General features: G+C 42.6%; 2 protein-coding genes across 14 annotated transcripts; both read right to left on the reverse strand.

Annotated features, from left to right (window-relative positions):
* Positions 1-2,244: 2,244 nt before the first annotated feature.
* Positions 2,245-10,750, reverse strand: LOC118230785 (breast cancer metastasis-suppressor 1-like protein-A). The gene is made up of 10 exons (XM_035424098.1): positions 10,473-10,750; positions 9,399-9,489; positions 9,107-9,234; positions 8,447-8,526; positions 8,214-8,310; positions 7,237-7,326; positions 6,623-6,687; positions 6,470-6,509; positions 6,153-6,279; positions 2,245-5,982 (listed from the first exon to the last, which is right to left on the reverse strand). The coding sequence occupies exons 1-10, from the start codon at positions 10,606-10,608 to the stop codon at positions 5,865-5,867; spliced, it is 972 nt and encodes a 323-aa protein (XP_035279989.1). The 5' UTR covers positions 10,609-10,750; the 3' UTR covers positions 2,245-5,864.
* A 4,153-nt stretch (positions 10,751-14,903) lies between these two features.
* Positions 14,904-22,663, reverse strand: LOC118230822 (solute carrier family 25 member 47-B-like). Of its 13 annotated transcripts, none has more exons than XR_004765930.1 (7): positions 21,967-22,657; positions 21,534-21,577; positions 21,366-21,437; positions 20,656-20,838; positions 18,434-18,698; positions 16,733-18,313; positions 14,904-14,988 (listed from the first exon to the last, which is right to left on the reverse strand). XR_004765930.1 is itself a non-coding variant. In XM_035424155.1 (7 exons), exons 1-7 carry the CDS (start codon positions 22,001-22,003, stop codon positions 18,008-18,010), a joined length of 774 nt encoding a protein of 257 aa, XP_035280046.1. In that variant the 5' UTR covers positions 22,004-22,663; the 3' UTR covers positions 16,714-18,007. The 13 variants fall into 13 exon arrangements, 12 of the variants coding, with proteins under 12 accessions (XP_035280046.1, XP_035280053.1, XP_035280044.1 ...); XM_035424155.1 differs by lacking the exon at positions 14,904-14,988 and having other exon boundaries at positions 16,714-18,065; positions 18,199-18,313; positions 21,967-22,663; XM_035424162.1 differs by lacking the exon at positions 14,904-14,988 and adding an exon at positions 20,948-21,043 and having other exon boundaries at positions 16,714-18,313; positions 21,366-21,453; positions 21,967-22,656.

A 22,663-nucleotide genomic window follows, 5' to 3' on the forward strand; every position in this document is an offset into this window, starting at 1 on the left:
TGCAGAGAAAGTGCTAAGTGAATAAATAATTCAAAAAGAGAAGTTTGTGTCAAAAAGCTGCAGGGCCATGGAGAGACCGTGAATGTTGCATCAGTCGCCTGGGGCACTTCACCCTGAAATCTCACACTGAGTTTAACTTTAACATGGTGAGGGCCCAGTGTCCCACAGTTCTGGGTCAGCAGTCCAAGGAGAGTGTGCCATGTCACCCAAGGAGACTTCAGACAAGACTGGAATGGACACAAAATCATCCAAAGGAGAGAGAGACAGAGAGAAAGAAACCCTTTTGATTCTGCTCCCGTGCCTGCTGTCTCACATTTCTGAATGGAAAAGCCTGAAAGGGGGGGGGGGGGGTGGGGGCAGTTTATGATGTTTTATAAAAAACCTGCGGTCACAAGGGCAACCCGACACAGGCTCTGCGAAGATTTAAACTGTGCTAGCATCTCCTGAGGCTCAATGTAACTTGGATTGGCTGAAATAAATGACACACATCTTGGCTGCTGCCTGGCTGTATGCCATATTCAGGTGTCTGTATGAAACCGACAATGTTATTCCAGTGAGATTTTGGTCTAACAGAATATTTAGCAGTATCCTCACACAGATCTCCTCACGAGCTGTTTATCTGATGGGTGATTGGACCCTGCATTCGGCAGGCCAGGCTGATACACCAGTGGCTGTTTTATCGCCAGGCAGAGGTGGCACTGTCCGGCAATGTTGCAGAGAATAATGATGATGCAGGATGTTGTCTGAATTCTGTATTAGTGTCATAAATCTCCCAAATATATGGACAAAAGAAAAAAAGAAAAATACAACGCGTGATTGGGCCTTACCCAGCAACCCCACCCTGTGCATCGAGTCACAGTGTGTACCCACGCCAGTTCAGACTAACCAGACATGCAAAAAGACACATTCTCGCTCAATGTAGTAGAAAGGAAACTTACTATAAGCTATATCTTATTTCAAAACAAATTACTTTGATTAAAATCTTACATTTTGGGTTACTTAACTTCTCTTATCTTTCTGTGTTTAAATATGTAGAGCACAGGAAAAATGTTATGCAAATAAATTATGTAGTGCAGTCTGTATTTGGACAGTGACACAATTTCACTCTCTGTAGTCCAGCAAAATGGATTTGAAATGAAGTTATAGTGCATCAGCTTTGATTTGAGGGCATTTACATCCATATGGGGTGATCAGTTTTGAATTACAGCCTATTCTATACATAGTTCTACCATATCCATAGTTTCATTTTGAATCCAGTGTGCTGGAGTACAGAGCAAAAACAACAAAAAATGTGTCAGTGTCCAAAATGTACAGACTGCACTGCATTCATCTCATGCATTAAATAGAATAAAGAGTATCTTGAAAGCCCAGTGAGCCTAATCAAAGCATGCCTGGCATGGTGGAAGGCAAGTGCTGTAAGGGGGCCAGACAGGTTTATGTGCAGGGCAGACTGCTGACAGACTGGGGTGGGCAAGGGAGAGTGCCTGCATTCCCCTCCCCTCCCTATCTGGGGATAGCGTGGAGCAGGGTGGGGCAGAGAGAGTTTGGGTTTCTTATCAGTGTAATTAGCTTTAATGGACTCGATCGCCCTGCATTATTCAGCAGTGATATTGTGTACTGCAGGTGGCGCTCTGCGGAACAATCCGTGGTGGCCAAGCGAGCAACGGCCCAATCAGAAGCAGGGACCCGCGACGCCCCCGCAGTGTACGGTTACTCGGGAGGCTGGCATCTGCGCGGGGAGCCGGAGGGTTCCGGTGCCAGGCCGCGCATAAGTAATTCATAAACAAGTGGCACTTTCCCTGGCTTCGCTGAGCTCCAGTGTTAGTCCAAACAGAGCTGAGCAACCGTGCCACACTGTCAATCAGAAGTGGTACTACGGCAACCAGAGTCCTTTTCACTTATTTATCAGATGACAAAAATGCAGGCATAGGCAATCAAACTCAGGAGAGCAGAGTTAAATTGCAGAGGACGTATTCTGGCGCCATACATATCCCTTCACCAGTCATGTCAGTGATGTGCGATTGGTCCCCGATTCAGCAGACAAGGCTGATGCATCAGCAGTGATTTATCGGCAGAAGTCTCCAGACATAGGTGGCCCATCCAGTAGTGTTCTAGAATGTAAATGTCAGTCATTACTGCCACTACCTGGCTGTGTTGTGGTACTGCAGGCAAGTTTCTACCAGGCCCTGATGGCCCAATCACATTTAGCAGATTCACAGAAAAAAAGTAAGATGAACAGAGATGGCCTTCTTAAACAAATATTTAATTTGCTGTACATGCATTGCAATTTTTTTTGTCTTTACAATAGAAACATTAAAATGTAATGTGGAAAATACAGTGACACATTTACAACAGTAAATCTTTTGATCAAACCAATATGGGACTGTAACAGGCTGAAGGGCAATACCTTGCAGGACCAAAAATGCCAACATGCAACAGTGAAAATGCGCTTGGTGAATGGAGTCAATAACATTTTAGGGCTGCGGTCACAATGCCCTTGTGAGGTGGCATGTCATTTGTAGCAGCACACTGCATTCACAAAAATGCAACACTATTTTTTGGCACAAGTAAATATACACAATTTGGGTCTTTGAGGTATGAATTCATACACAGAACCCACAATTTACCCAAGAAACCCTTTATTTCTACTGAATTCATTTTCACGTTTGACACCACTACACACGGACCCGTCAGCACAGAAATGTATCAGAGCAACTGGAGCACACACAATTAATTCATTGGTCATTTTTAAGCAATCACTTTTTAGAAAACGTATTACTTGTTGTCAATAGAATTCTCTACCAATTTGTTCAGGTCATCAACACAGTGCCACGCGCATGCCACATCAGTTTCGTAAGAGTTACGCTGTATGAAAACTGAATATTCTGTAAAAATTTGGTATAATTTCCACCAATAGATTTGAGCACACTGCACAATTTTTACTTTCGTTATTACTTGATAAAGAAGTAAGCATGCCTCTTCCTCAAGTTACTCATGTAGGATGGACACACACATAAGATCCAATAGTATGAAGTTGAGGTGAACATGATTCAATAGTATGCAGCCATGTTCAGAGCCCCGGTGTGTACACAGGTTTCTGTTTAAGCCCATCACCCTGGCTTAAACTGTACAATTTGACTGATGCATTTTCCCATGGTGCAGCAATGCAATTGAGTACAGATTATACATGCAAAATTGCAAATTAATGCTGCCAATTAAGAGCGAAAGCCAACATACATGGCAGCCATCCAGGAGGTACACTATACACTCCTGTGTGTACAGTATTATAAACTCACCGTTAATGCCTGTCTTTATAAGCTATAGCCTAAGCAATATTTAGGCTTGCAACTGGGGGGAACCAAACCCATCTTAAATCAGCTTGTTCCAGTCTACAGCTCATAAAGTCATTAGAGCAACAACCAAGCCAATTCACTTCAATCAGATTTGGAGCGAACGGTCACGCTATTCGGTGTCTGATGAGCCCACCAATGTCACAGGTGCCAGCCCGTTTACGAGATTGCCATGGGAAGAATCAGTAAGCTACCGCCATCTGCATTGCCAAAAGTACCAAGGAGTCTCTCAAAGAAGGGGGCGAAAGCTATAACACCATCAGTGACCACCGCAAAGGAACCAGTAAAGTTCATATAGAGCAAGGGTGAGAACAGCATTTAATTTATCAAAGAATGCAGCCAATTACACCTCACCCTGTTTCTTGGGAATAAATGTGTTGTTTTTAGGCAGGGCTTACAAGAATGACTTCACGTGATGCATCATTCATTGGTTGGGGACAGAAGTTAATACACAACTAGACGTTTGGAAACAGGTAATGTAAACTGTTAATCAGATTCACAGAAGAAGAAAAAAAAAAAGATATGGCCTTTCTCCAACGTGAATGATCTTGTATTTCCTCTCAAAAGGTAATAACAAGCAGAACTGATGTTGTACACTACTACTAAAGCATCTCAAATGGCACCCTCTACTGGTAAATCGATCAGTTACTTTGGAGGACCAAAAACACAGACACATTTATTTAATGCAGATAGCATTACAAAGCTCCAAAGCTTAACTGAAAATTGTCAACAAAGCTTTGAAGTGAAAAGCCCTCCAAAGTATTAGCCCTAACTTTAATGTGAGCAAGGACCAAAACTGTACACCACCCATATAGGGTCTCCTTTAATTTGGGAAGAACCTCCTTGATCCTTGAACTTCAGATGAAGTATAGGCAGTCGATTTGACCGGGGAACAGCAGATTGTGGGCAATGGAGCCAATGTTGCTGTACTGTGGGGTCAGAGAGGATGGGATCCAGCTTGAGCCAAACCGATTCCATTTGTACAATGGAGAAAGGAGAAACTGTGAAGCTTCACCATGACTCAGGTTCCCTTCCTGGCAAATGATGCCAATGATCTGAATCACACGGCTCAAGACGCCTCAAACGAACACGCTATCAGCAGCACTGAATATTTCGCATTTAGAATTGGAATATTCCTGAATATTCATTTTTTGTTATATTATACTTAAGAGAAATTGTTGGTAGCTCTTATTTTTGACATTTATGATTATACATTTTTTTGTTTTTAAAGATGACCCAACAGCACTTTAACAATCTTGGGAGGCAGATTCACACATTCGGTTGTGAAATTTAACGGACTGACAATAAAGTCTTAAAAGCAAACCAGCAACAATGAGCAGTATGTGCTCTCCTGCATCCGTAATGCAGGTATGACCTTTTAGAAGTGAAAGGGACGAGGAAAATCTATACTCACATTTTCTAAAAGCGATTAAAAAACAAGTGAACATTTCCCAGCATTTTGATAATGGCTTGCGCATACAGACATAGGACATAGAAATGAAACAAAGAAAAAAATTTGAAATGTAAAAATCCCAGAAAAAATTAAAATAAATCATGCAACTTCATGCAAATTTCAAATTTTCACTTTTAAGGACAACACGTTTTCACCAACCGCTCTCTTCCAAGAAGGCTTTGTGTAGACCCACTGATGTCTATACTAGCAGGATGGGCTCACAGAGCACAATGATGATTAGACTGACGCATCTGAAGACAGAGCTCAGTGGATCTGTGCAATGCCTGCAGTCAGAAGAGCAACCAATCAAAATGGAGAACGTCTCTCCCACAGCTGACCGGCGCACACGCGTGTGAGAATGCATTGTGGCGGGAATTTTTAAGTAGGTGGAGTAGCAGCAATATTCAGATGAGGTAAGCAGATCAATGCTTTGTGAGAAGAGAACAATTTGGGCCTCTGAAGGTTAGTTTGTCATACAAGGCCCTTCAATACTGAGAAGAGCAAGGCATCCTGAGCCCCAAAAGGGATGGAGCTATACTAGGCTGCCACTCACAAGCTTCGATGAGCCAATCAATAGTTTTGCTCACCACAGAAAAACACCAAGACTGCTTCATTTCACCAAGTCACAGTATCTGCATTCGTGGCTTGTGGTTTTGGTCATGAAGCATCAATCACAATTCGCTATATCTGTTCCAGCATGCACTGAGGTTATGACCCAAAATATATGTATCAAAGGACAAAAATGAGACTAAGAGACAACCAGCAATAGGGCAGGAATAGCATTCGCCTGCTCAGCCAAAGTTGCCCCTCCCACCCTCTGAGGTTTCCTTGGAAACCAATTTTTCCTGTAGCAGCACTCCCATGTGGAGGATCAACAGAGTGGCTCACTCTCTCTCTCTCTCTCCCTTACACACACACACATACATGAAAACACACAGTAGAAGGGAGACACTTCACTGGGAGATTAAGGGAGCATCGGCTTTAAACAATGAAAATCACGGGAGGGCCATAAACGCTCACGCTCCCTTTGGACGAGGCGGAGGAGAAGAGGGCGACAGACGCTAGGAGTGTTTTATGGTGTATCTGCCTTTCTGCAGCTGGGAAATGTACAGCTTCGACTTGCTGCCATCCAGTCGCTTGAACCACACCTCGTCATGGTTAATGGTGGTTATTATGGCACTGTGGAGCAGAGGGAGATTACAGATGCGTCAGGCGAACCCACACACGGTTAAAACTGCAAACATGAGCGTCACACACAGGCACGCACACGACAAAAGAAAGACAAACGAGAACCCCCCCCCCCCATCTGCCTTCCGCACGTCCTATGAGGACACAGCCTGCTGACTTACCTGGTGGGATATTCGTCCTTCTTGTGGATGCATATGGCCTGTCCCCGGCTGTACCACTCGCCGTCGTAGAACAAGCGCCCGTCCTCAGACCTAGCGCTGTGCTGGTGCTTCTCATTCTTAGCAGGCACTGATATACAAGTAATACAATTCAATTCACAATTTTTTAAAAATTTCTAATCGTTTCATAACATTTTTATCTAGCCAATTCCTTACAGAAGAGTAACCCGAGAAATATCAGTGCACCAGTGAGGATATGACTACTACGTTTTTCACCCCAGTGTTATTGAGGGAGAGAAAAAAAAATATGCTGTCCTCACCATCTGCCTTGACTCTGTGTGGGGCCAATGTAGCCATTGCCTGCAAGGGGAATATGGAATTGCAATTAACAATCAAAATTCCTTTTTCCCGCTTAAACACATCGCCCCCCCATTTAATATTAGCATATTATTATTTTAATACGCTCCAAATACCTTTCTTATCGCGGTCCAGTCTTCCAGAATGTCCAAATCTTGTAGCATGTAAACAATATAGGGTCGTGAGAATGTCAAGGAAAAATCTGCACAATGATTTGAGCCCTGAGGAAAGGGGAAACTATTCTCTACAGTTCCCCGTTTCCCCGAGCAAATGAAACGCACCAGCGATGCAGGCAGCTGTGCCCAGCGCTGAGAATATGAGGAGACTCGCGGTGTCTCATCTGAGGTACTGTAGCTCAGAGGCCACAGTATTAGGCTGAGCCTTGCAGTCTCTGCCTAGCTTGTTTAAGACCGGACAGGGTCATGAGCCAGCTTTCATTAGCCCAGTCAGCAGCAGTCAGGCACACCCAGCTCTCCCCCCAGGGTAAGGAGGGCACCTAACCGTCGCCAGCCAGCACTGGCGAGAGATGCATCTGCTAGCTAGCTCTCCCTTAGCGAGCCATGTGAATCACAGGGCTAAACATCACGCGTTCGCTAGGTTTGGCCCTACAGGCGGCGGCACGTTACAATTAGAAGTCCCAAGCAAGTACAAAAATATACCTGACATCATGTTGTAAAAAAACAAAAAACAAAAGAGAATTCATTAAGGCTGGTGACATCAGACAGGATATCGGAGACGACGACAGGCTTCTTCTTTTTGTCAGGGCTGAAGGGGTCCTTCTTCCTGTTCTTCTTGGACTGCATCCCGTCATTCCACAGCTCTGGGTCAGGAATCGGGAGATTACAGGTTAATTGCTTGCGCTCAACACGCGCAACCCCCTCTGACCTCCTTTCTACTTCTACACACATATTAGAGGCAGTATCTTCTGTAGCTGAATTACAACAGTGGTCTTTGCTGAACCTAAGGTATTAGGCTAAGTCTGTTCTGCATCTCAGGTGACAATGTCAACACTGTACCTTTAGTAATATCTCCATGGAATGAGAGGCAATGCCTGAACAGTACCTACAATAATGTCTACAGTACCTGCAGTAATGGTACTTGAGGTAAAGTTAAGAGCACCTGGCAGGGATGAATAAAACCTTAATTCATATGGTTGACAACCCTTTGTGATCTTTTGGTTGCCCGGGACTAGGAAGTGGTTGTCCTGGGAGCCTGGGCGACTGATATGTTCACCCCTGCCTGGGGTAATGTCTATACTACCTGCAGTAGTGGTACCTGTGGTAAAGTGTACAGTGCCTGGGGTGAAATTTAAGGAAGCCCTTCCCAAATTGTGGTACACATACCCATAGGGGTACACACAATAACTTCAATGGGTATACAAAACAAATCTTAAGAAGAAAAATATTTCCATAAACTGTTTTGTATTGCCAAACACACAATGAGCTGCTGTCTGCCTGTATTCGGTTCTTTGGCAAAAATGGCTCCAATCCGCCCTCTAGTGTGCAAAGTACACATCACCAGAAACACAGAGAGGGTAAAAAAAACTGGTTTAAAGGATGTTCATTTTAGGGGTACATAGTTGTGAGCATTAGACTTCGTTGAGGGTAAAGGCTAGCTTGGGAACCACTGTTCTATAGAAAACGCAGTGATGGCTATAGCTCCTGGGCCCAGAGTACTTTCAAAACGGTACCTGAATGGCTGTAGTACCTGAGGTAATGTCTATGCTGTGGCGATCCTCCTCTAACCGCCTGATTTTCTCCTCCAGCTCGCTCTGCACAGTGTCGAACAGCAGCAGCTTTTCACTCTGCGAGGCAACACCACAGTTATGAGCTCCGCACACCAAAACAACAACGAGAGAGAGCAAGAGAGCGAGAGAGAGGGGGGAGCGAGAGCGAGAGAGATATTAATTGGGCACCAAATGATGCCGCCAGGAAGCTCACCTCCCAGTGCTGGAAGGCAGCCTGGACCTCGCAGTCATACTTGTTCTTCACAGACTCCAGGCACAGCTCCCGATAGATGCCTGAGTACAGAGAGGGGCTGTATTCAACATCTGCCCAGAAAGAGTGCTTCAGAAGTGATAGCACACCTTGCACTACATTCACTATGTCAAAAACATAATCGCTTTACGATTAATTACTATTAGGTTAGGGCTGAAATACCCCTCCTCGACCTCAGCTGACAAATGTTAAGCATTCCGGCACAAAATGGATGCCGCGAATCGTCCAGGTTTGCACTAGACATCAGTGGTGGGTGAGAGAAGCCTCCCCCATCCCCCTTTGTTTTGTACATGCTTGGACACCAAGAGTAGAAAAGTGCTGTGTAAATGAAATTAAATACTGCTATGCAGTATTATCATTAGCAGCAAGCTGCATTTCATTGGGGTTACTGAGCTGACTATAAATGTGCCAGCATAACTGCATAGATTCATACAGTGATTTTGGGTCCACAAATTCTGAATTTCCAGATGTATTTAGCTGTGAGCCAGTCTCAAAATTGTAATCTTTTTCTTCATTATGAACTTTTTCTTCAGTTTGGAAGAGCACAGTTAAGGTGAGGCCACTAACAGTGACAGTTACTGGAATCAAACAGCAAAAGCCTACCTGCAACCTTTGTTCTGATCTTCATGCTCTCCTGCAAGTTGGCCAAGGGTTCGAGATACTCAGGGGCATTGCCCGCCATCACTTCCTGCAACTTAACATCTACTTGGCTGAGTCTCTCTTTATAGAGCCTGTCCAACAAAACAGATTAAGTCATATTTTAAAAATCTCAGCTTGATTGAATATTAAATGGGTCTTATTACAAGATATAAACCATGTACAGCCACAATTGTTGCAGGTTTAGGGCCATCCAAGAAGAATATTAAAGAAAGAGCAGAACATGGCAATGTCTTACTGGTCTTTGAGATCAGTGAACTGTTTCTCTAAGTTGGTCATTTCGTCTAGGCATTCCATTCTTCTCCTTTCGCAATCCTCATCGTCCATCTCTGCATCACAGGCATTGCAACAATCAGGCACCCATTTAAGTGCATGACAATATTACAAACAAAACCAGCCTGATGGGATTTGTTATGAGAAAACAAGACACCTAAAAACAGGCTTGATAGTCATCCATTTTGATAATAGTGAACATGACATGCCGCTACTTGAATTATGGTGCAACTAGTTTAATTATTTTTAACAAAATAAGCGGCCAAACCGGATTCACAGTACGTTTAATTATTGGTCTCCACAACCACTGAACATTATACTATGTGCAACATCAGCTGTCAGTCAGGCTTGGCACAAACTCTTCCGCTGCCAAATGTTGCTGGCAAATAATTTGTTTAAAGAATTACTAAACGAAATTCACGTACATAAAAGAACAAAACTAAAATATTGTTCATACCTTCTCATATTGATCATACATGACCTGCCCACATCTAGCCTACATGATTACCGTACACAGCCATACAGATTACGGAGCTAATCAAGGCTAGCCTGTTCTGGCTACGCACACATGGCCATAGACAGTCAGTTCACTAGTCTCATGCATAATGCATTTTTTGAGACCAATGGAAATATGGTTTGCAGGTTACAGCAGTCAAGTGATGCAAAGGACCATAGTGGCAATACAATGGATACATATTTACTCATTGTTAGCTAAACCAAATTGTCAGCAAGCAAACAAAAATGGGCACGGCCAAAATAAATACTTAGCTATTCGTACGAAATCTCTGCATTATACCCAAAAGCATAGCTAGCTAAATGCCAATCAGAGCGTGCAGATAACGACACAAGCATAAGTAGCTCGGGAACGTAAATTAGCGTTAGCTACTTTCCAGTCACTACCATTACCTAGCTAGTAGCAGTCAGCAGTAACGTGAAGCAAACACATTATATGTGTCACTAGTTAACAACCCGTGTCCTGGCAAAACTAAGCAATGGTGACAATCTAATAAGATAACGTTTTCCACAAAAAAAATCATACCTGAACTGTCTCCATCTTCAGAAACGGAGGAGCTTTCGGTGTCCTCTTCGTCGGAACTGCTAGCGTCTTGCTCCGGGTAATCCACCTCCATTTCTTCATGATTACTGTCTTTCTTTTCCCGCGAGTGAACCGGCATCGTGAGGCTTCGAAAACAGGCGAGAAACGATATTTAAAAAATAAATACTCTGCTGTTTCACAATAAACAATAAACAAACCAAACTAAAAAACAAAGGAGAAAAGAGTTCGAAAAATGGCCACATTAAGTAACCAATCATAAGCGATACAGAGGACGATTTGTCAAACGTGCAGTCCAATCAGAAAAGGTATTCTGAGTGGTAGACTACAGTGCAATGAGTCATCAAATTACCCCCGGGAGTTGTAGTTTTATAGTTACAGGGTGCCATTTGTATTTAACTAAAAAAGGTGCACCGGAACTACATCCCCCACATGTGAACATTTTACGCATACCGTCTTCGCTCCCTACACGGTATCATCTCTGATTTGTGTGCAACCCCCCGCCCCCAATACAAAATCTAAAACATTGGTGTTAGATTGCATGTGTAACATCCCTCTCAGAATCTTTTTTCTGGAACAGAGACAGTAGGAGTGGGTAGGGAAAACAGCGATATAGTCAAAAGTGAAGGAGAAAAGGACAGAAGATGGTGATCAGTGCAGGAGGGTGATCATTAAATTGAGTGGCCAATTGCTGCACCTTGATGAGGTCCAGTTGGTTTCCTGGTTTTCAAGCATCCACTGAAAATTAGTTGAACAGGTTGTCCAGCTCTTCAATACAAGTTATACAGGGAGTCTGGTAGATGGTAGCAAATGACAATTAACAGTTTGGTGGGGTTTGTAACAGTTATAGCAAGGAATTCAAATGCAGAGACAGAATGAAAGGAATATAATAGAAAATGTTATATATGTACAATGTCGATTACATCTAGACCAGGGGTGTCTAATCTTTTCCAAAAGGACTGGTGTTGGTCAGGTTTTTGTTTTAGCCCAGTACAACTGTTATGTCTGATTTAGTTCAAATCAGTTGTTGTAATATGCCTTTAAGAGACTGTCATGTTCTTGTGACATGTCGTTTGAGTGTTGTGGTATTGGTTTATGTTTTGTACAAGCATGAAAATCAATGCTGAGTAAAGCGTGGGAACTTTAACCCCAGTCTGGTTCTTGTCTGAACACAATATTTGGCAAACGAGAATGGTGGATTTCAATTTATCTCCGCCTATGCACTCCAACCAGATGGCTGAACTCTTTTAATCAGTATCTTTTGGCTATGGATAAAGGGAATTTGTCGAATGCTAGAAAGTGCGCCCTTTTGCAACAGTTTGCGCCATGAGGGACAGCATATCTTTGCAACTCTGTCACCGACAACGACCACGTTTGCTGCAACTAATGAAGTCCTCTCAAGTTGGTTCAGCTCTGGTCAGAGCCGCCGGATGTATTGCTTCAAACTCTGACAGAGAGCCGAGTGGTCCAGTGTTTCTGTTGCATAATTTGCCTCTGCATTACAGGAGCTGGCTCAGCACTGCAACTGTGGAAACTTACAAGACAAGTTATTATTGATCAACTTGTTTAGAAAACTAGCAGTGCATAGCTGAGAGAGAGGCTAATGTTGGAACCAGATACTTTGAAAATCGATGGCGCGCTGGTTATCGGCAAGCAGTTGGAATGTACACTGGCAGAGTCTGAAAAGTCTGCCTGCGCATCCATGGCTCAGCAGAGCATGACGTCATCACCAGCTGTTCAAAAAGTCACTGAGGCAGAAGAGGCATACATGACAACAAGGGCCAAGTTGTGCCAACAGTGACTGGAACGGGGGGTCCCAGGTGCTGTGCAAACTGTGGCTCTATCAGACATGAAATCATACCCCCATCATGCCCAGCACGGGTATGCCCTGCAGAAACTGTCACAAATGGAATCATTTAGCTCACTGGTGCCGCTCTCCTCCGACACATTCAGTGTGTTCCAGGAGGTAATCTGCTGTGCATATAAACTCTGTGCAGCACAAGCAGGTAGCGTTCAAACAATGTGATGTGAATGACACACCCATTTCCCTAATAGAAGATACAGGGGCAAAAGCTTTACCTCTGAATAAGGCCACATGACAAGATTTTTTCCCCATGTGCTCCTGGAAGTGGCAGCTGTCCCACTGTCAGGCAATGGCCACAGCCCTATCCAAACCTTGGGAAGGGCGTGTCTTCCCGTGCAATACAAGGACCAGTCTGGCCCGACACACGGTTCTTCCTAATCATGAAAGGGGCCAACCTAATGCGACTGGACCTATTCCACTGCCTGTGATTTGTACTAAACTACACCACTAGGGTGCACATCCTGCAGATCTTTGTCGCTAGGCCACATCGTAACCCTGATCTCTTTGAAGGCTTGGGCTGCATCTCTGGGTTTGTGCACCAGCTCACAGTTGACCCAATGGTGGCGGCTCTCACTGTCTTTTTGAGATGAATTGTAGGACGGAGTGTGGCACAGTGGGTAAGGAACTGCGCTTGTAACCGAAAGGTCGCAGGTTCGATTCCCGGGTAGGACACTGCCGTACCCTTGAGCAAGGTACTTAACCTGCATTGCTTCAGTATATATCCAGCTGTATAAATGGATACAATGTAAAGTGCTATGTAAAAAGTTGTGTAAGTCGCTCTGGATAAGAGCGTCTGCTAAGTGCCTGTAATGTAATGTAATGTAATGAATTGCAAGAGTAGTTATGCTACCTAGTGAAAGAAGTTGTCATTGAACTTGTCAACGCTTCACACTGGCTGTCAAACCTAATGGTAGCCTGCAAGAGGACAGGGAAGTTGTGACATAAAGCCATCATACCTGATGAGTATCTCCTCTCTACCGCAGAACAGCTGACCAGTCACTTCCACAGGTCAAAAGTTTTCAGTTAGAAGCACCTGCGCCACGGGTACTAACCTCGCCCCTGAGTGTAGGGACCTTACTGTCTTTGTCTCTCATGTGGGGCTCTTCAGATATAAGCACATGGTTTTTGTTATGTCATCTGCTCCAAGCTGTTTTTAGACAATAATGTCGCTCATCTTAGTAGTCATCCTGGGGGTCACCATTTATCTCAATAATGTGGTTATCCACAGTGCTATGGCAGGCCAGAATGACACATGCCTGGAGCAGGTGCTTCAGTGATTTGTGCAGTACGACGTCACCCTGTGCACTGAGAAATGCATATTAGGGGTTGAGGAGATAAGAGTTCTTGGGCTTCAGACTCTCCTGCAATGGCATTACCCCCATTCTGTCTCACGTGAAGGCTGTTTTCTCCCTGCCTGAAACCCTTTCTCTATCCCAGCTATCTTAATATTTTTTAAATGGCCACCTATTTCCTCCAATTTATTCCGCAGTACTTGGACACCATGGCTCCCCTGCACCAGCTGTTAAAGAAGGATGCTGCGTGGGTCTGGACCCGTCTGCCAGGAGGCAGTGCGTGTCATCCAGCAGCAGCTCACGTCATCATCAATACTGTCACACTTCAGCCTGGATGCGCCCACAGTGGTCACGTGATGCCTCGGGTGTGGTGCTTGAAGCACTAATAGAATGCCCATTGTTTACTTAGCAGTTCTCCTGAGGAGTTATAATTGTTGTCCATTTGGCCATTCCAAACACACCAAAAGTATTGTGTATATATGAATATGTTATTACCTCTGGTTTGGATAGGCTCTTTAAAACAAAATGAGTCCACCTACAAGCTTCTCTGACGAGTACTGGCCAAGCAGTCCCTCACTATAGCCGATGAGACCCACCGTGCACCAGTAACGACTTGAGCTGGACAGTATAAGTTCTGCCCAGTACACAGCCAGCCAGTGGAAAAATATATAGTAACAATTCAAAAGCATTTAGCTGATGAAATTGCATTTCTAACAGTGCATAGTTTTGTTAGGCTTCCATGAGCGTAAACTTCCATAACATCATTTGGTTACCAAGCATCCTTTTGGAGTTTCCACATGGCCTTTTTGGAAACCCACAGAGGCATAGCTTAGAAAAAGCAATGCAGAATGCTAATTTGTGGTGGTATTGTCATCAAATGTGAACCAGGATTTGTCCAGTATTGTGGCTGTGACGCCATTGTGTTTATAAACTCACCAGGCATACCCACAACCATATCCATTCAAAAGAATATTTTAGCTGAAAAAAAAACTTACTCTGTGGGCTTCTGTTACTTTCTTTCTGAAACATTTAGAGTAATTCTGAAAACAAACTACCAAGGGTTACCTTGGCGAAGAGACCAGTGTTATGCCTAAAGTCAAAAGGGTTCAAGAATAGTAATCATTTAAATTTTTGGTATGTCATTGTCAGGCTTGTGTTTAAAAAAGGGGGCGATACAGAAAGGGTAAAACATACCAAACACACACTGTGAAAGTCAATGGCCCTTTGAAGACTGATATTAAAATGCCTGATGCAACCAACCATTTTCTCTCTATTTAATCTTCTCACAGAACAAAAGGTGTCCACAGCTTGGTTCTGCTACTTCAGTTAAAAGCTGAACTGAAGCCTATGTAAACACCTCACAGCTAGACCAATGAGGGTTTGTAGCTGGAGGGGAAGGCACCGCATGTTTTCCTTTGGTTGGTGTGAGTCAAAACGGAGATGTTGGTTATTTTTCCTCTGTTCGTAAGAACAGGGCACAATTACACTTAAGAATGCACTGGTTCCGTCGCCGCGGGTCAGATATGAAGGCGCTGCTTCATATCCCGCTTAAGACTGGCCTGAAACAAATCAGCAGCATTCTGGTTACTCTCCGTTCGCAAACGGAGCTATGCTGTCATCAGAGATATATCTGATCTGTCGCCGGACTGTCAATATTCCAATGGGAGCATCAGAATATTCACAAATGCGCAGAACAACACATCAAATATATCCATGATCACAGCAAGTAAGCGTAACAGTTACTAGGTTTTACCCTCGTGATAATCTGACTCCATATTCAATTATAATTTTAAATTTGGGTTTAACTATACGTGGAACTTGGGAGTGGTTACACTCGACTCTATCTTGTGCCATCATTCCTCAATATATGCTCCCGGGTTTAGCACTATTGTTAAATCTCAGTTCGGTGAAGAACCCAGAGGGTAGGAGGCTGACCACCATAATACATGCCTTCCTTTGTGCATAGATAGTTATGAGCCCAGGACAGTGTGTATCTATCGGGCTCCTTAAGGCGAATTTGACAAGAACCGGCGTATAACACCCATGGGTCCTCTTAAGCCAAAACACCAGAACCAATACCACCAATCCCGTTAGCGGGCAGATCGTGGTCGCCTATCTAACTTGAAGACCTCACTAAAGACGTTCGCTGTACTAGACCCCTGATCAGTAGGTCCTAGTCATAATTGTCCCCCTGAGTATTTAATCGGAATTTCAGCTGAAAAGAAGATAAAATGGATTAGAGTCATGAAGACCACGCAAGTTAAAAATAAGAAGAATTTATTGAACAGGCAGGTAGGTCATTAGCTTCAAATTCACAATCAATTATAAGGTTTAAAAACGTAAATACAGAGTAAAAAGTTCTTACCCAGCCTGTTTAGCTACTTGGGGGCTGCTGTTAAAACAATTAGTGGGGAAATTGGGAAAAGGAGATGATTACCAGAGAGGACATTCCATTGTGATAGTTTTAGAAACTCAGGGAAAAACTATGTTTTTTCAAATTCTATTTGGTATGAAACATATTCCATTCAATTGCTTGAATTTCCCTGAATACATCCATACCAAACATGTCAAGTGGATGTAATATTATGGTGCAGTTGTCATGAAAATACCCTTTTGTTGGATTGCATGTAAAATGGTTCATGTTATTACTACATAAGTCATAATACAGTAATATAATGAAAACATGTGCATGGTTTGTAAGGTTTTTGAATATGACAAACAGATGGTTTAGAGTCCAGATCCAGAAATAAAAAGTGTAATGGCAGAGGGGCCCCCATAAGGGCACTGTGGTACTGTTAAGAGCAGTTGCCCCACCATTTTGCCAGAGGCCTGATGATCTTTTCACTCGTAATGACCCCAAAACACACACCCCCACAACCATAGAAAAAGAGACCAGTTCCCCTTATCTTAGTTGTGTCCAGATGGCAACATTCCAGAGGCCCAATGGCCTGCTCATCCCGAAGAAGTCCGAGTAACTTATTGTTTTAGCACACGGCTCTGGGTTCTTTGAAGTCCAGGATGAGTCTCAGCCTGCAGGTTTATTCAAATGCTAGCCTTTTTTGGGTCCCAGTTTGACTTCCCTCTTACACCTAATTTACTGTAAAATGTATACATTATAAAGCAATACAGTAAACCAAATTGCACATTAAAAGAATTTAAAAATTTAAATCTATAGATTTCAGAATTATTTTCATAGTATTCATATGGCTTTTAGTTTCAGTAGCTGTATTATTGTGCTTTACAAAAAAATATGTTTCCGTTATATTTTGTGCATTTCAATTTAAAAAAGAAAACAAAAACAATTCACACCCACAAAATACTTATGAAATATTGCAACCAGGCTTAAATATTTCCAAGGCTTTAAATTATATTTTACATTCCAACATTGAGAAACTGCAAAAATAAACTCCTGTGGAAGACAACTGAATCAACTTAACAAAATTGCACCTGAGAAATACAGTTTTCCTCTTAGCAATCACTGCAAACACATATGGACAGTCATATAATCACATACCCTCCTTCAGAGAAATGGTCAGATGATCCCAGGTCTTGGTTCATTGAGTGCATGTCCAAACAGATTGTATTTCCAGTTTTAAAAAAAGGGCTACCATGGGCTTCAGTTTGCAGTACACTGATACAGTTACGGGTCAGTTATGCGAAGCCAAAAATGTAGAACTAAAAGGCAGTATCAAGAGCTGTAGTGTGGTGTAGCTAAGTTCTAGTGGCATCCTGAGGAGGCTCACCATTGATTACTCTATGGGTTATGATGGAACATAAGACCCAGGTGTCTCATATGAACAAATTTCAATTTGCACAATAACGATTAAGCTCTTGATTGAATTCATGAGTTTAAGTTTATTATCTGGTTGTCATTTGAAGACCTGAACTTGCAGACATGTTCTCCTCAGTTTTACTCTCCTGTCTTTGGAGCATGTACAGTATGATTCATACTGTGCATGCTACATTTGCAGCAATTAAACAACTACCTGTCTTGGTGTAGATATTCATCTTACTACGAAAAGCTTAGTAAGATTAATATGTTGCCCCTTTGTCATGCTTTATTAGCATGATATACCATGTGACAGGACTACAGAACAACCAAGGAGCATTTGTAGAGACATGTGAACTCTTGCAGTTTCTATTAAGCAACTGTCGTACAGGGGTGTGATGCAGAGGAGTGCTAAAATTAAGCACCATCATCTGGAAACAAATCTGCATATACTGCGATTCTGTCAATATGTTTTAAACAGACAAAAGTAGTTGTACAAGCCCAAGTGTTCCATACCTCACATTAACCAGAGACTTCACTGAAAGCAGGCATTTATTCCAGGTCTCACAGTCTCCAAAGTTTCCAAAATCGTGGGCTAACGGTGAGGGGAAGCCATTGGTGGCCTAGGGCAGCGTCCTGAGTAGGCTCGCCACCTGCTCGTACACGATAAATACCACCATGTTGACTGGGAAGGCACGCATGCAATTAAGTCCCAAACCCTTGAAAAAGACACCAGGTCCCTCTTGGCGAACGCTCTCAGCAATGCAGTGCAGGAAGCTGTTATACCTCCTTTTCCCCATCCCGTCCACCTGCAGGCGAGCCTTGATCACATCCATGGGAGTCCCAACAGTCCAGCCAAAGATCCCAGCCAATCCTCCAGCCAGCATAACCACAGGCCACGCTAGAGGAAGAATGCACAGCATCAGGCAATTTCCCAGGTTCTTGCCTCCCTTCCCACAATTCTCATCCCGCCCTCTCACAAGTGATTGCTTTTTTTGTGCAAACTCAGTTTCATGGTTACCTGGTTGTTTCTGGTCGGCTGGTGTGAGCCACTCACACAGGGTGCTGTAGGTCAGGAAGTAGGTGGCAAAGGAGGGGCCATCTCGTAGGGCGAGGGCAGGGGCGCCCCTGTACAGGCTCAACACCCCCTCCTCTTGGCCAATGGTCAGCATGCAGTGTATAGGTCCCCGGTATTTGGGTAGGGTTTGGTTGGCTGAAAGTTGGCGTGGCTCCATCTGGCACTGCAGCCGCACTTTAACAGTGTCCATTGGAGACATGACCAACACCTTCACCAGATATATTCAGTCACAATCTTTGTAGGTTCCAAAATCTTTTATTTTTTATTTTTATTTTAACCACAAACATGCTGTAAGGAAAACCCAGTAGGGGACCACAGGATCAGAGACAGTCTGCAACAACGCACAAACAGCCACCCATCCCCACCCACCCATGCACGCACAAACAACTCAGCCCAAATCTTATAGCATACACACAAGGCTTATTCTAATTGCATGCCCAAAGTATTACAGTGGTCATGCTAGCCCATGCATCTTTGGAATGCAGGACATTTCAAAATCTAAATTTTTACAATTTTATAATTCAATGTGTTCTGATAAAAAAATATAAATACATAAAATAAATTAAATGTTTGCCAATTTGCCAGCTCACAATAATAACACAACAAATGTATGTTGTTTGTAATTTTATTTTGCCACTTGTAGCTGAAGTGAGATGAAGCAGTGAGATTACCGGAATTAAATAAGCTACAAATAATGATTTCGCATTTAGATCAAAACAGGCCAATAATATATTTATATTATTAATTGCTAGGAGTGATTTTAATTTACTCATGCTGAGCAAGCTAGTTAGAGCATGGAATCTTGTTTTAGATTTTTTGTTCAAACTATGCGCTGTCTCTTTGAATTTCACAATCCTATGAATGGCTGTGTAAATATTATGATAAATAAACAACACAGATGTCAAACACCATTTTGTTGTGGTTCAAGTCTGTGTCATTGCCTCTTGTAGTCTTAAAAAAGACCATAGAATATCTGCGTTTATAGATTCCAGAATGAGATTAAGTTCACCATCATTTGCCACCATTGTATTTGAGAACTGTATGTAGTTGCCTGTCCTGAACAACTGTTATGCTGGTGCAAACGTAACAACATCAAACAGGGGTAGCTTAAAACAGAGTAGATGAATTGGGGACGTTCTAATCATTATAGATCAAAACATGATCGGCTGATGCACTGTCCCATTTTAAATTTCCTGAAAAATTGGCTATTTATGAACTCAAAAGTAAATAATTATTTTATTAATAAAAACAATCAGATTTAATCATAAAAAACAAATTTTCCCCAATTTTGGTTGGGCTTGCAGAGAATACCCAAAGACCATCATTCTACATTGGTTCCTCTGCTGTGTGGTCCTATGTCTGATTTTTAAAACTATTTCTCTCTGCTTTCACCCCAGTTTTGAAATTCTGGTGTGTGGTTAGGAGGAACTAATACATTAGCAACCCAAGGAACCATGATTAACTTAAATCTACCTCACCCCTCACAAGATGAAGTTACCTGTGTCCAGTCATAGCTGGTCAATGACATTGCCAAGTGTTAAGCCTGCTGTAGGGTTCAATCTCCTGTTTTCAAACATTTTCCTTATACTATTTTTCAGTGAGACCAATGTAAATTTGCTTGTCAGCAATCCAAAGGGAAACAAGATTGCTCCAACAATGGCCACCAGCAATAGTCCAAAAATAATCCAAGCTGGTCGGAGTAGAGTTTTCTCTGCGGTAAATAAACATGACACATTTCTGGGCTATTCATAAGTACCAATCTCTGACCAATATAGCTGACTGACTGATACTGACTTGTTTAGTTGTACCAGTTGTACTAGTTGTACCCCAACAGTGTGCCATTTTTGGTAGTTGGCCACAACTGGCTACAGAATGCAAAAACATGCATTGGAAGAAATTTCAGGCCTTTCAGAATGGAAACATTCACTGACTGATGCTGTTGGGGACATGTGCTGTGGCATTACTGGATTAACACTGGTTGAGAGATTGGCTGGTTATAGCACAACCAAAAATGTGTAATATTGGCTTCAGGTGGTGACCATTGCACACCATATCCACTAATTAATCAATTGCAGGGTTATAAGAATGCGTTCAAAAACAGAGTGAATGACAGGGACCAGCATAAAGGTGAGGGTAAGAGTACCACCAGAGCAGGCGTCTGTCACCTGGGTTACGCCTCCTGCGAGCCCTGATAGGAAGATGTCCAGCTTGGTTGGCATGGCCTCTGGGCTACCAGAGTGCAGTTGCAGTAAACACTGCAAGCAGTTCCTGTAGGTTCCAAAGACCACAGAGGAGGTGATAGACACCGTGGTCAAGGGCACTGACATGCCTTTGAAGAACCCATATACCTAAAGAAATAAGAGGGGCATAAGAATATCCCTGCACAAAGTTTCAACAGTTCATGCAAGTATAAATCAGGGGGAGTTCCCAACCATTTATAGATTGCAACCCACTTACTCAGGGAATAGATTATCTGTGGCCTACAGGGGGGCGGGGGCTTTTGAGATCATCTTGTCACGGGAAGGAGCAAGACACACAGCGGGCCTGGGTATACTTTACAATTTCATTTCATGATTAGATTTGTTTACTGGCTAAAACAAATACATTTAAAAAAATTTAGATAACATAAAACATTTTGTTCATGAATTGTTCGCTTTTTTTTTTACTCTTTCCCCATTGAAATCATTGTCCATTATTGATGCATACACAAGTGCAACATTTGACTGGTATGAGTAAAAATAAAGTATATTATAATAACATGAACAAAATGTTTTATGTTTTCTGAAATTTCAAAATGCATTATGCATTCTCGACTCACTTCAACCTTTCTCAAACCCACAGTTTTGGGAACCACATGTAGTGCTATGAACCTTACCCCTTCAGTCTTACAGGTGGAGCGAAAACAATGCCAAACCCCAGTGAACTTCTGCTGGGTCTGTATCCTCACCTGAAAAATGTACTGACTTTACGGATTTCACGTATTCATTATCGTCAGCATTCGAATGCAAATGAAATTTCAATCCTCTACATTTTGTAGGCTTACCTTGACTGTGTCCAAAGGGTAGCCTACGGCCACACCTAAGGCTCCTGTAGAGGACAGATGAAAAAAGCCACTCTAAATTTAAGCTACAATTTATGACTTGCCGCATCAGAATAGTGAAACTTGCTGAACTATGGTTAAATGAGTAGCGAAATCAGAATATGACGACCTGTCATACGTTTCAGTGTGTTCGCTTCTGTGAGGGTTGGGCTTGTTTCAACAGAATACAGGTTTAAACAATACACTTCTACCCTAAGTAGCCTAGCCTACTATAAAAGAGGTCACAAAGGGGCTGGAGAGAGTAGACAGCAGCGTAAATTTGCAAAACAAAATTATTCCGCGGAATAAAAAATACATATGGCGCTATAAATATACTGGTGTAATTGCATAACATTGCATAACTGCATTGATACCGTATTAAATGACGGTACGTCACCTCCCACAGACCCAGCTACGAAATCCGCAAAGTGCATTCCCGTTGAAATTTGCAGTCAATCCAGAAAACTGGGACGAACACAGTCCAGTAAGCAATGTTGTAGTCATAAAATGCCGTTTTGAATCGGTACGCCCGTCCTCTAAACTTGCCCTTCCGCTGCGGTAGTGAAAGCTGCACGCAGCCGCGTACCATCGAGTGTTGTTGTTGTTGAAAACTTTCCAGGAAGAACACCCACGGAAAATTTGCCGTAACAACTGCAAAACACTTTATATAACAATCGTACACTATTTAAACAAAGTTGCAGGAATAGCATATCAATCGTGCTTACGCTTTCCCCAAAATGCATTTTCAAATGAAGTATAAAATTAAATTAGGAAACTAAAACGTGTTACGTGCGCTTAAATTCAGGTAACAGTGATGAGCGATATCCTCATGTAGAATTCTCCTTTAACCCTTTGAAGAGTAGGTTTTTGTCTTTTTTCCCCCAAAAATTCTTAGTCAATGCTCTAGAAATCTATTGCTTCCTATAGTGGTTGTTACATCTGGAAAAAAAACACGTTTTCAACGTACAAAAATGTCAAGTTACTCACACACACAAAGCACTATTAAGTGGTCTAGTCATTAAGACTTGCTAAATCTAGGCCTGCCATTAAAAGTACTGATATCAAAAACAGGCCAAGTTTCAATACACAACATT

Source organism: Anguilla anguilla, chromosome 6 (genome assembly GCF_013347855.1).
Source record: "Anguilla anguilla isolate fAngAng1 chromosome 6, fAngAng1.pri, whole genome shotgun sequence".
NCBI classification, from domain to species: Eukaryota; Metazoa; Chordata; class Actinopteri; order Anguilliformes; family Anguillidae; genus Anguilla; species Anguilla anguilla.

Bases quoted from the DNA above. Each gene is read 5' to 3' on its own strand.
- LOC118230822 (XM_035424153.1), bottom strand. From the start codon at position 22,003: ATGCACTTTGCGGATTTCGTAGCTGGGTCTGTGGGAG. The intron at 21,438-21,533 runs GTAAGCCTACAA...TACATTTTTCAG, and splicing joins ACCCTTTGGACACAGTCAAG to GTGAGGATACAGACCCAGCA. The intron at 18,699-20,655 runs GTGACAGACGCC...TATCTGGTGAAG, and splicing joins TCGCAGGAGGCGTAACCCAG to GTGTTGGTCATGTCTCCAAT.
- LOC118230785 (XM_035424098.1), bottom strand. From the start codon at position 10,608: ATGCCGGTTCACTCGCGGGAAAAGAAAGACAGTAATCATGAAGAAATG. The intron at 9,235-9,398 runs GTAAGACATTGC...TTTGTTGGACAG, and splicing joins TTCACTGATCTCAAAGACCA to GCTCTATAAAGAGAGACTCA. The intron at 8,311-8,446 runs GTGAGCTTCCTG...GTTGCCTCGCAG, and splicing joins CTGCCTTCCAGCACTGGGAG to AGTGAAAAGCTGCTGCTGTT.